Genomic DNA, 13,985 nt, shown 5'->3' on the forward strand with positions numbered 1-13,985 from the left:
TTAAAATCCTGCTGTAGTTTGTTGATAGAGGTGGACTGTGTAGCCTGCACTTCCACAATAGAGCGCTAAAGCCCCGGGGGATTTCGTCCATCATCCCAATTGGTTTTGTGTTCCTCTTTTTTTGTACAGTGAAACCTGATTAGGTAGAAGACTGGCACTGTGAAGAATCTGGTTTAGCAGAAAGAGAAGGGGGAAAGATGAAAGAAATTAGGACAAGGAGATATAACATGATTTACAGTATAAGGCCACTCTTCTGATCTGCGTTTCCTGTTGTCTCCTGTCCCTGCCAGGTGGAGCCAACAACAGCTCTGACACAGAGAGCTTGCCCTCGCCACACTCATCAGAGGACAGCAAGGCCAAGGAGGAAGGCTCCAGCAGGTCAAAGGCCAGCTCCACCACCGGGGACAAGGACGCGGCCAGGTCGGACATGGGCCAGGCGGCCGACGAGAAACCTCCAGTCAAGGAAGATGCAGAATCGGCTATTAAGCAGGAGATAAAGACTGAGATAGGGGAGCCCAACAAAGAGCAGCAGCAGCCGACACCACCCAGCGATGTCGTAGATAAAAAACCTCCTACTGCAGAGATGGAGGAAGTCAAAAGCTCCACCAAGAGCTCCAAGAAGGACCACGGGCCCAAAAACCGGTTCCCATGGGGACAGTGACTCTAGTGCCACTTGCAGCGCTGATGAAATGGAGGAGACGGACAACACAGACAAGCACAGGTGAGCGCTTGTAGCAAGAGATGTAGGGGACATTTTTCAAAACGCAAAAAAAAAATGACCATCTTTTTTTTTTTAATTTTAAAAAATAATGTGATACTATCTCTTTCCTCTTCTGTTTTATCAGTGACATCATTGAGCCTGCTTGAGACTATGAGTGTCAAAGGGCTTCTGGTTTTTGAGCAGTGGTTTACTAGGTGTCCTACTTCTGTGGTCTACCACAGCAGACATCAGAAAATAAAGCAGCGAGGGTTTTGAAGTGTTATTAGTTGCCTAGCTACACCGTACAGCAGGGAAGCCATATTTGGCAAGCCACTTGTGTGTACACCACAGGTTGCTCTTTTCTATCAACCAAAGATTTTATTTGTACTTTGTATGAATGAGAATATATATATGAGTGCGTGTGTGTGTATCTATCTATATATATATAGAGAGAGAGATATATATATATCTCTATATTTATATAACTATCTATACTGTATAAATCTATATATATGTAGTGAATGAGGCCACAAGAATGGGTGTCAAAGTGCGTGGGAGGAGTGATTAGTCTTGTTTGCACGGTATTTGTTCAATTTTTTCCATGACAGCAGACTGCATGTACTGGCAGAGCCGGGGGAAAAGCTGCCCTCTCTGCCAAAGCAAACAAAGGGAGTGAGTGAGTGAGTGAGTGAGTGTGTGTGTGTGTGTGTGCGCGCGCGCGCATGTGTGTACACACTTTTGTGTTGTTGTGCATCAAAGCGCGTGTCTATCTGTGATTCCGAGTATATTGTGTGCTTTCAACAGATGTGCGAGACATGGATATGGATTTTTCCTTGCAATTCGTTTCCACAGTCTCGGGCTCTGTCAACACACATCCTACATATATCCCCACACACACACACACACACACACACACACGCACGCGCATCCCATGTATTCATTTTTGCTTTCGCCATCCTTTGAATACTTAAATAACCTTGTTTAGTGAGTGAGGATTTGTGACTGTGCCTGTGTCCCTTGCGGGAATGGGTAGGCAGGCATGTGGGATGGAAACACAATCAGAACCTCTGCCCTCTTTTGTGTGTGTTTTTTTTTTTCTAGATTAAAAAAAAATCGAATGCAATGTTGTATTTTGGCTCAAGCTGGCAAAGCCAACTTATTTCTATGTGTGTGTCTTTGTTTGTGTAGAATGACTTCTCCAAGGCCAAGTCTACTGAACTACGCTCATGATGGGGTCATATCCTCTCCACTGCAGAAGCCCTTGGACCTGAAGGCGCTCAAACAGAGGGCTGCTGCTATCCCACCTATTGTGAGTCACTAGTTTGTGTGTCTCATTGTGTGTATTTTAGGGCTGTCAATTGAATAAAATATTTATCGCAATTAATCACGATTATTCATAGTTAAATCGCGGATAATTGCAAATTAATCGCACATTTTTTTATCCGTTCAAAATGTACCTTAAAGGGAGATTTGTCAAGTATTTAATACTCTTATCAACATGGGAGTGGGCAAATATTCTTGCTTTTTGCAAATGTATGTATATATTTACTATTAGAAATCAATTAACAACACAAAACAATGACAAATATTGTCCAGAAACCCTCACAGGTACTGCATTTAGCATAAATAATATGCTCAAATCATAACATGGTAAACTCAAGCCCAACAGGCAACAACAGCTGTCAGTGTGTCAGTGTGTTGACTTGACTATGACTTGCCTCAAACTGCATGTGATTACCATAAAGTGGGCATGTCTGTAAAGGGGAGACTCGTGGGTACCCATAGAACCCATTTACATTCACATATCTTGAGGTCAGAGGTCAAGAGACCCCTTTGAAAATGGCCATGCCAGTTTTTCCTCGCCAAAATTTACCCAAGTTTGGAGCGTTATTTAGCGTCCTTAGCGACAAGCTAGTATGACATGGTTAATACCAATGGATTCCTTAGGTTTTACAGTTTCATACAATGCCTCTATCTTCACTTCACTTTAATTAGTTGCGTTAAAATGAATTTGCATTAACGTCTTATTATCGTGTTGACAGCCCTAGTATATTACATCACACAACTGTTCCCTGAAAAGCATCTCAGCTTTTACAGCCTTGGAAAGTGTCTTTGACCCAGGTAATGTTTTGTAACAGAAAACTGATTTGCCCTCACACACACACACACACACACACACACACACACACACACACACACACACACTCTCCCGTTGCAGTGGTATCAATGCCATCCTCGTCTCTCTGCTTACAGAGATAACAGTATAGCAGGCGGAATTGTTAAGTCATATTTGTATAAAATAAGCCAGCCAGATGGAGGATGATGGGATAGATTGCTTTGTGGAGAGGAAATAAGATCCCAGGCATTAGGGAAACGTTAGCTCACCAAGAAATAAGAGATGTTTATTAGCGATCATGTTCATCAGATAATGTACGCGGCTAACCGTATGTCAAATGCCAGGTAGAAGTGGGCTTGTGTTATGTGTGGCGGTGGTGTGATTGTAACCTTCCTCTCATCCTGTGTGCAGATGCCAGAGGCCTCCATGCATGGCGGTCAGCGGAGCGGATGTGGCAAGGCAGTGCTACCCCCCCATGCCCTGGCATTGTACCAGCAACAGATCACCATGGCTCATGGGGAGTCCTCTCAGGAGGTCAAAATGCAGCAGCAGCAGCAACAGCAGCAGCAGCTTTCAGGCCAGCCGGGCAAACAGCAGCCGTACACCTTGCAGGCAGACAGAGACAGGGAGGCTCTTCACAGCAGCAGTCCTCGTATTCGCCCGCGGAGCCCCTCCACCAGCGACAAGGATGGTACGCACACCTCCGTCATGACAGAAAGAAAACTACCCTTTGTTGCTTGTACACTCAAGAAGCTGATAAATCTCCAAAGTCACATGAATACTTCACCAGGCAGATAGCATTTAGAGAAGTACAGGATGTTTTGTAAGCTTGAACCCCTCTCACAATTTCCATGCCATAATTTTCTTTCTGTACGATCCATCATATTACTGTTCTGCAGGCTGTATGTATGTGTGTATCACATGGTATATTGCTAGAGTTGTAAAATGAAGGCTAAATGGAATCAAGATTAGCACTCTAAGGGCCCAGACACACCAACCCGACATCAAAGTTCTTGTGGCGGCGAAGGCCACCAGTTGCGTCGTCTCACGTTGCCTTTGTCTTGGCCAAAAAGTTGCATTGGAACACGCCGCAAAGACTACAGCCGACGGCCAGTTAGCACGTACGTTCTGCGCCTGCGTGAGATGAATTAACTCTCCATACCAGCAGGTTCTGGTCGTCTGTATTAGTCAAAAAGGGAAACCGGAAGATCGAGGACGGCGGATATACAAGCCGCTGTCATGATACGTACATGAAACAAAGCGGCGTTTGCCGACCATTTTCACATCTCTCTCACTCACCACATAACTTCATTCCAGATGGCCATGTCACTGTGAAAATATCTGTGTATTGGAGTGATCAGATGAGATGAAGATGAAAAATGAAAAGAGCCTTCTGTGTTTTTCCTTTTGACTTTACACGCTGGCTTGCTTTCCTCACGTCCGTTTCTCTTCTCCTGCACTGATTCGCCCAAGCTGAACAGCCAATCAGAGTGTTTTCTCTCACTGACGGGCTCTGCCGCTGATTCAACATGCTGAATCGGCCGAAAAACTCTAATATGGGCAGACTAGAGCCGACGGTGCGAAACACACCGAAAAAAACTAGGCCGACGGACGCTCACTGACGACCCCAAACTGTCTGACGGCCGACTTCCGGCTTGGTGTGTCAGTGCCTTAAATGAGGACTCATGAAATGTTAAAAAAGAAACTGGAGGTTACAACGAAAGTGCTGCATAATACGCCGTTTTAGCAGCATTTGATCTAGTTTTACTTAGTTGGTCCTTGCTACATGCTCTAACCTTGAGTCTGTGTTCTCCAGTGTTTAGGGTATTCAAGTGTTTCTGGGACACTCGTGGAGAGGGAACTGATAAATGATCTGGTATTGCTATTGACCCAGAAGGGAATATAGGCTAGTTCAGTGCACTTACTGTGAGCTTGTGGAACGTGAATCTTTGAGAGCACAGTGTTAAGACTTTTAGCAACAGACAAAGACGGGTCTTTTATAACCAACTGGGCCCAGCAGCTGTGAACTCTTAGTGCACGGCAACCACTTTTTCATGCATTTTTAGAAAAGAAAAAGGCTTAAAAAGCTTCTTCATGCAGTGTCTGACACAGAGGCAGGTGTAGACATATTCTACATTGTAGGACTATTTACTAACATTTGGCTGTCGGTGAAAACAAAAGTCACACCTTGTTGTAATAGTAGTAAAGTGTTTAATGTAAGTCAGTGCATGTTTTTTTTGTGCGAGAGAGAAAAATCTGTGAGGATGCGATGATCTGTGGTGTGTTTGTGTCCCTTCAGAGCTGGAAGGCAACGAGAGGTGGTTACTGACCCTCCTGCAGGGATTAAGTAGGTTCACCCCTTGCCACACCATTCCCTTTTTTTAATTACACCTTAACCACACCACAGGGTGATCACCTCCTCTGTTGGATTTTACTGTGTGTTCTTTACTATAAATATTAGCAGTGGCTTGTTGTGTATGTTGGCGTATTAATTCAGTGCTGATGATATCACCCTGGCTAGGAAGTGGCGTGAGGGGTTCTATGTGCTCAAAAGACAACAATGACATTGGTGTTGATGTTGTTGACGAAATAACAGTGAGCAGCAGCTGAAGGACAGCTTCTTTAGTTTAGTTCAGTGGAGGTCTAGCTGCGTGCTGTGCTCCAGCCCTGAACTCCTGTGTGTTGTTGTTACAGAAAAGTCCCGGGCTTTCTCTCCGCACGGCGACGCCAAGAAGCAGGCGATGGGCCCCGACGACCTGAGGACGTCCAACTTGGGTCGACCAGTTCTCTCCCCCTACCCAATGTCCCCACGAGACATGGCCAAGATCAGTCACGACCAGCACTTGCTCCACTTCAACTGTGAGTCCTATATTTATATTCTTAACCAGCCTCAGTTGTAATATGTGTATTGTATGTCGTATTACATGAACTTTGAACAAAACCTCCACTTCTCCCTCTGCCGTCACTCAAATCTCATAATCTCTCCTGCCTTCTAGCGTTCCAGCAAACAGGCCACCCCTCGCTGCCTAACCTGCCACAGGACAGTGGACGGCTAGCAGCAGTGAGACCCCTCACGATGCCGGAGCCTCCGCCACTCATTTCCTCCAACAAGCCAGGAGGCTCCATCACACAGGTATAGCACCAACACAAATGAAAACAAGGGCTTTTACATCGTCATAGTTGGACCACAGAAACCACCGACTTGAAAATTATTATTAGTTGTTTATATGCCTGGGTATCGTTTAAAAAATGGCAATGTCAGTACCAATACCAGTACCCTTAAAGTGTTACCAATACCAATAGAGTACTTAATTCAATAGTGTTAGCTCTGTCAGCACTTGTTGCCGCTGTTAGCGCTGTTAGCGCTGTAAGCATCGTTAGGTGCTAGCTGTCGGCTCAGACATCTCTGTGTTCAGAGCCGTGTGAAGACAGTCAATTCCGGCTGTATGTGTTGTAGCTGCTGCGGTAGTGAGCCAATCACACGTCAAAATAATATATTATAAATTGAAGAACCCTTGCGGTGATTGGCTGCGAGCAAAGCAGTCGTCATTTTCTAGATCTGGGCACAAAAAGGATCGATTGCAGGTATCTTTTGACTGTAGAAGTTTTGATGGTACTTGGCACCGGGTTGTTTCGGTTGATACCTTAAAGGTATGGAGTACCGATACCCAGCCATAGTTGTTAAATATAATGCCAGTGGCATACGCTACATAATTTATTAAGATATAGATACAAAATAAATAAAATCTGACAAACTTATTTCTATGCTAGAGCAATGATTCTGTATGTCACCATAATGACCAAATACTTGTTTCTTCAGGGCACCCCGGTGCAGTTGCACAGCCCAGCTCATGGGTTGGACCATGGGAAGATGACCCCCACACAGATGGGGTTGTCTTGGATGGATCCGAGGAAAGTTGGTGAGTAAAATTGTGTGGAGGGACTAGTGCACTTCAATTTCTCTTTCCTGTAAGTTGCCATCCACTTCGACCACAACTGATGTTGAGGTCTGGTGCATCACCATAGACATGTCTTCCTCATTACTGTCTCTCTGTTTGTCTGCTGCTTTTCCCAAACTCTCATTACACAGGAGGTCCTTTCCCCGTGATAAAGCAGGAACAGTTGTCCCCTCGCAGCTCGTCCTCTCAAGCTGACAACATGTCAAGCCAGGGGTCGCCTCATGATGGTGCTTCTGGACGTGGTGGGTGACTCACCTCATCTTCTCTTTTATTTGATTTCCAAAAACTGATATGAGTGCTTTGCTTTCTGCGTCTTTCTTTGTCTTGTGTAGTGGGTAAAACACGAATGCATCTTGGAAAACACAATTTTTCTCAGCTGAGTATTTTGCCCTCAAATAACAAAGTCAAATCATGAGTTTCCCCACATGTTTTGTTCAGCACTGTCATGCCGAAAAGATTAACCTCCCCAGCATGACAGTGACCTGAGGCACACAGCAAAGGACCACACTGGAGTGACTTTGGGACAAGTCTCTGAATGTACTTGAGTGGCCCCGGCTAACCTCAAATCTCAATTGAAAATCGGTGGAGAGTTGAATTCACTGAGGCTCAGCTAATCTGACAGAGCTTGAGAGGATGTGAAGAATGGGAGAAACTTGCCCAGATCTGTGCGTGCAAAGCTAGTCGATGCAAACTCAGGAAGCTTCAAAGCTGTAATTACTGCCAGTGGTGTCTCAACACAGTTTTCCTCTTTTAAAATGAATTTGGAAACTTAATAAGGTCATGCTTTCACTCTTAGTAGACACAGTGTTTAGACTGAATATTAGAATTATAAATAATACTGTAAATACTTTTAAGACAGTAAACGGTGATCAAAACAGCCTGCAGCATTTGCTTAAACTACTCTTAATACAGCTTTTCTTTCTTACCATCTTCACAGGTTCTATTCCAGCTGTTCAGGGGGGTAGTATCACTAAGGGCATCCCAGGGACCAGAATGCATCCAGATTCCTCCGTCTACTGCCGAGGGGGCTCCATTACTCAGGTGAGCTCAGACCAGCAAAGCACTGTGAGTCTAGATCCTTCTTAAGGCTGTAGTACCATACAGGAGTGAGGAATGTCCCAGTCAAGTTTTTAACTCTCTCTGCTGCACAGTGTAGACATGATTTAAAGTAGACCCACATTCAAATTAGTTAAGTCAGTCCTATTTTGATATGTTTTTAGCGAAGATTAATATCTGTTGTTTTAGACACAGACATGAGCCTTGCTTACCTTGCACGGCAGCTGGATTCTCGCAATGTCACGAGATCATGCAAGAATCGTGAGATTATATATCACACTAAAAAATCCATCATGTCAGGCTTCAAGTGATGCGTTTGTGTCCAGCAAGCCAGCGACCGGACCAATCAGCGTCCTGTGAGGAGCTACTGGCAGCTACGGGCGTGGCTTAGGCGTGTGTGAGACGACACAAGTTCAAGACCTTTATTTGTCCCCAAGGGGTTTTGCCACAGTAGCAATAACAACATCAACAACTCGACACATAAGATCATAAAAAAACAACACATGCATAACCACATACTAAAAACACACATGGAGAGGCATCAGTATGTTCTAAACAACGATGGCGGCTCCTGAAGAGGTTAGCGTAGCTGCTGCAATAGCATCGGTTCTATCAGAACTGGAGAGTATTTCTTCATTGAAAGAAGAGCAAAGAACGGCACTGAAGGCTTTTCTTGACGGAATAGATGTTTTCGCTCTTCTCCCGACTGGCTTCGGCAAGAGTTAGATTGACAGTTCATCCAGTCACCTGCCAAGTATTTTTTTGCAAGTGCCTGCCCTTTTCCAAACAGTTGACTGCTTCTCAGACGGTTCTGTGTAACAAACCATCTGGTGGTTCAGGTTAAGTCCTTGCTGTTACCCTTTAAAATATTCTAAGGCTGCTAGTTTTATGATGGAAAACTGGCGTAATCTAAAGACAGCCCCCCCGCTACTATGTTTTCACTCTCTACTCTGTAACAGAATCTCCCATACAGTATGTGCAGTTTGTTGTCGCTGTGTTAGGTGTGGCAATCCTGAAGCGAGTGCGTTATGAATATTTTGCTGACAGTGTTCAAATTTGAGTAGTGCATTACGACAGGCAACTGGCAAACAGTTCAGTTCCTCTTTATTTGGAGAACCTCTGAACAACCTCTGAAATTGATTTACATAAGGCAGTTTAAACGTGAACCACTGGAAATGAGCCGTTCTGCAGGTTTAGGAGAGACTTGTTATTATATATAATATATACTTATATTTCCCCTAAGTGTGCAGGAGCGGCACATTCAGAGGCTGCTGGATGTAAATAGTGAACTGGAACCGACTCTGTGTTAAACTGTGTCAAGGTTCATGATAGTAGCAGCTAATATGGCTGGTACACACTCGTAATTTTTCATTACCCCCACCTTTTCTGATGGTTTTTGCCCAAACCAATTCTATCGAACCAGCAGCCTTTGTGTTACTGAGCTTTGATTTGTGTACTTATGATGAAAGTGCTGTGGCTGCTGGATTTCCCTGCTGCTGCTGTGACATAACCACAGCTCTGAGTGGCCCTGTCACCCTAGCAACAGGTACACACTGTACCGCGTCTGTTCCCTCTTTTATTTATCTATTTACTCTCAAGCCAGACATTGATATGCTCACTGTAATATCACATCCAACTGGAGAAAACGAGTGTTGAGGGGGCCGTTATCCACCGTGATGGATTAGTAAGGAGAAGGTGACAGCGATAAAGCGTAATCAGTGCCGTTGCAGAGGGACAGCTCATTTGTTTGTTTAGCTCGCAGCTAGATTAGCACCCAGATATGGAAATGTTGCACTTTGTTAGGGAGTAGACGAGGACTGCTTTTGTCAGCGCCATGTGATCCTGTAAACATAACCCCCCCCCGCCTCCTCCCCAATTACATAGAACCCTACTAGTTTGGCCTCCAACCGTCAGCGGCGTCTTCTTGGAAAAGCTGCGACTAATAGACACGAAATGTGATCTCAGGCACTGCTGTGTCTCCTGCTCAACCGCCCTCCCCCGCTCTCAAGCGCTGTAGAAACATGAGTCATACTCTGGGTACGAGGGATGTGACTAACAAAGCCTGTTGTCATCTATTGTTGCACCTCCGCTTCTTCAGAGAGTACTACTTTGTATTTCACAGCTGTGTTTGTTTTTGTTTCTTTATTTCTTTATTTCTTTATTCGGATCACTGTTATCTGTCACCATTGTAACAACGCTCTTTCTGGGGCACAAACAATTCAAGAAACAGAATACACGTTTTGTTTGCATGTAACACTTTATGCATTACAGTCTGCTCCAGTTGCATCCAATTCAACAGTCCTGAAAAGAAAAACAAAGACTGTTTCCAGTCACTTACACAATATGTACCATAATACTATCAATCAGGATTGTTTTTCACCTGCACTGTGACTTTGTTGTTTTCGGAACAAATGTTGTGAGGGGCCTTTATAACAGATATTAGTCAATTATTCTATTAAGTAATTTATAAAAAAATTACTTTTTAGTGTAATCTCTTCAACGTTGTAGTTTATTACACGGCTTTGTGGAATACTCTATTCTGATTGGTCAATTGCTGCTATCTTCGGTCTATTATTTCTTTATAGCAGACCGTTGCTATGTATTATAGACCGTTGCTATGGGCGGCATTCTGATCTCAGACTGTAAAGGACCGTTTTTGTGCCAAATTATTGATTTCTTATGTAAGTGGCCTTGTGATAAGTGGGATAATGTACAGCTAGCAGGTCATTGTTGCAGGGGTCGGGGTCCATCGCATCGTTCTATCGGGGTTTATTTCACAACAACGACTGGCTCGCTGTACATTATCCCTTTCGTATTGCTCTCAGTGAATTTCACAGTATACATCCAGCAGTATAATTGGGGAAATGCTATCGGTAGCTTCTAGTCTGTGCAGTCAGCTACAATGAGGAGCCTGTTGGGACCGCTACATAGCCTGGTGCTCCCTGAGAAGACAAGTTCAAGTTGGTTTGCTGAGTACAATGCTTGATTTTATGTGACTTTGGCATGTAAAGGTGGTTCTGACTATCTAGCTTGACAGAAATGACGCCTGTAAATGCCGGCTACTGACAGTCAAGGTCGTCTCTCGTAGGTCCTCTTTACAATTTGTCATATAAACTTTTCCTTAAGAACAGCCACTCCTGCACGCCAAGATGATAAAGTGCATGTATGTCTCATCTCTTTGCCACAGGGGACGCCGGCTGAGGTGCTGTATCAGGGAACCATAGCCCGTCTGATCACAGAGGACAGCGCCAGTCGAGTTGAGAGGGAACGGGATGAGGCGCTGTCTAAAGGCCAGTTGGTCTTCGAAGGCATCAGTGGGCACATCCTCACATATGACCGTGAGTACATCAGCTTGGCTGCAGCATATTTTATGCCATAGCCAACGATTACCTTCATTTTGAGTAAGAACTGACACAAGCCCAACAAGAATTCAGAATTCCCCGAATTTTACGACACCAGTCTCCCCATATATCGTGACATCGGGAGGAAAGGCCTATCTTGGATAATGGTTTCCAACCAAGTTAGAATCCCAGGTTTGTTTTAATAATGCATTGTGATCAGATCAGATTCAACCTTATTGTCATTGCAACGTAAATGCAGTTAGCATCCAACCAGAAGTGCAAAAGAAGCAGTAAAGTGCAGTGCAATGTACATATGTAGTAAGTAAGTAAGTAAAGTACGTACATGGGCTTTCAAGTCACTACAAACATAACAAACAGGAGCAATAACATAATGAGAGTTAAAGAACAAATACACCTCCATGCATGTCAAACAATGTCAAACAATGTCAAAGCAAATATGAACATAATCCATCTCTTAGACATTACAGCTGTAAAACATAACTTAGGCACATCTGAGGAACAGACCTTTAACTCCTCAAACATAAAGCGCCCTCCTACGCTGTTGGTAGGCATTTAACACAAACTGAGGAGTTTGAACAGTATTGACAGTTTGACCAGAGTGAGAGTGAGTACAAACATTAGACAGAAGTATAAATATGATTACACTGGAAGATATAACCAGTATAGACAGTGGTATAAATAATATGAATAAATCTAAATGCACTATAGGTTAGATATAAGCAGTATAACCAGAACATCAAGTAGTGCGCACACCCCCTCCAATCTCAAAGCTGTTTTAAACTTGCAAGCACTATACTGCACCTTGAGCCATTCATGCAAATTGTAGTAACATCTCAAATGTCATTTGCAGGCCCACCTTCTCAGAGCTCTAAAGACGAGGGCCGAGGCCCCGGGCAGTCTGGGGAAATTCTAGGCCTGAAGCGTCCTTATGAAATTATGGAGGGAGGCATCTCTAGAGGACTGCCTATGAGGGATTCACTGTCTGCTGCCAACTGCGAAGGTAAGAGACGACCCCCGTAACCCTGTGTCACTCCCACAAAGAGCTACTGGATGAAATCCTGTGTTTAATCATTCAAGTCTCATCATTAATGAAATCATTTACCATAGTCTTACACCTCACTACTCCTCCCCCACCTCAGGTCTGATTGTTCGAGCCATGCCTCACGATAGGGACAGTCCGCACCACACACCTTACAAGGACGCTCATCACATCCGTGGCTCCATCTCACAAGGTAGGATGACGCCTCAAAATAAAACATGATTTTCTCTTCTTATTCAAAATGTATTCATTTTAAATCTAACTCCCGTTCCCTTCTGCTGGGAGCTTCTTTTTCCCCACTGTGTTTCTGGTAAAAGCCTTAACATCATCATTTATGTCTAAATCTAATCTCCTCGGGCTGAATGTACATTAAAGAAGAAAATACACTGTGTGTGTTTTGATGACACTAGAAGAGAAACAGGCTGACATTGTTTTACCAATAACAGATGGTTATATGTGTAGCAGATCAAAGTGACACAATAGGACTGGGAAAAGTCGTAAAGATGTTGCGGCAGATTAAATATTTGAACTGAATGTAAATGTGTCTGCTTGCAAGATAATGCTGTTTAATATCGTCTCTGTTTGCATTCTGTGCGTTTTTTCCTGAAGGTACTCGCTTGTTGTGCTCTCACTTCATCAGACTGAACTCTCAGTGCTCACTCAGCAGAGCTGCAGAGAAAGATAACTTCTCCTTTTTTCCTTTCGAGAAACAGATTGTGCCAGCTTACCAGAACTCACCCGCTGGCAGGAGCACTTTCATGTTGTTATTCATATTCATCTGTCTGACAGCAGTAAAGTCAGATAACCATCTTGTCTCATCTTAGAGAGATAGTATTGGATGAAGCTGTTTTCAGAACCCCTGCTGGTTTAGCTGAGCTGATATATCACAACCTTTTTTTTGTACCTCTTCTGTCCCTTTCTCCATCTCCCTCCCTGTCTAAATTCTGAAAATAAGAGATTTTTAATATGATTTCAGGTATACCTCGTCACCTGGACCCTCAGGATGGCTACCTGAGGAGGGAGGCTAAGCAGATGAAGAGAGAGGGCTCCCCACCCCGCGGGTCCGGTTCGATGTCCGACCCAATGAAGGGCAGAGACGCCATGGTGCCCACGGTGAAGGAGGGCGGCCGCTCCATCCACCTCATTCCCAGGGAGGAGCTCAGACAGCCTGGCAAGGAGGGCATCATGCCACAGGTACACACTCACTAACAACACATGCAGAGGCTCTCCAACCCTTAAAGGGACTTATACGTGTAAATACTTATTTACAGTCCCTTTTAATGTTTGATCCTCTCTACACCTACCTGATTAACTCCTGTTGTGCTTCTCTTCAGGGAACACCCATGAAGCAGGAGGCAGCTGGTTCAGGGAAACGTCATGATGTCCTCTCCATCATGGCCAGTTCACCGCGTTCCTACCACAACCCACCCACCCACATGGAGATGCGTGCTGAGAGGGGCCGTTACGAAGAGGCACCAAAAGGGCGGCCCAGCGCAGTGGTCAGCACGGCAAGCCCCATCGCCCGCTCTTCTCCCCTCACACTGGGGTCAGAGCAGGGAAGCAAGGCCCATCACAGTCCGGTGGGCTACGAGGACAAAGGCGCCTTAAGGGCCCCTTACCCCGGGCCGTCGCATCGTGGCTCCCCGCTGTCCAGGGAGGCAAGCCAAAGGCAGCACGATGGTGAGTATATCAAAACAGCTGGAATATTTTAGAACTAGATCGTTCACCCCGCAAAGGCCGTACTTGAAATTCT

At 44.6% G+C, this 13,985-nt stretch overlaps 1 protein-coding gene across 1 annotated transcript in view; it reads left to right on the plus strand.

Moving 5' to 3' along the window:
- ncor2 (nuclear receptor corepressor 2) overlaps window positions 1–13,985 on the plus strand; it is a 105,274-nt gene that overhangs the window by 76,600 nt on the left and 14,689 nt on the right. Inside the window, 15 exon segments of the mRNA XM_037778280.1 lie at window positions 291–628; window positions 630–721; window positions 1,889–2,009; window positions 3,228–3,507; window positions 5,116–5,163; window positions 5,511–5,675; window positions 5,813–5,949; window positions 6,637–6,736; window positions 6,907–7,017; window positions 7,713–7,816; window positions 11,019–11,169; window positions 12,044–12,193; window positions 12,333–12,425; window positions 13,209–13,426; window positions 13,567–13,912. Coding sequence (XP_037634208.1) covers window positions 291–628; window positions 630–721; window positions 1,889–2,009; window positions 3,228–3,507; window positions 5,116–5,163; window positions 5,511–5,675; window positions 5,813–5,949; window positions 6,637–6,736; window positions 6,907–7,017; window positions 7,713–7,816; window positions 11,019–11,169; window positions 12,044–12,193; window positions 12,333–12,425; window positions 13,209–13,426; window positions 13,567–13,912 — 2,454 coding nt within the window.

This window comes from Sebastes umbrosus, chromosome 8 (genome assembly GCF_015220745.1).
Source record: "Sebastes umbrosus isolate fSebUmb1 chromosome 8, fSebUmb1.pri, whole genome shotgun sequence".
NCBI lineage: Eukaryota > Metazoa > Chordata > Actinopteri > Perciformes > Sebastidae > Sebastes > Sebastes umbrosus.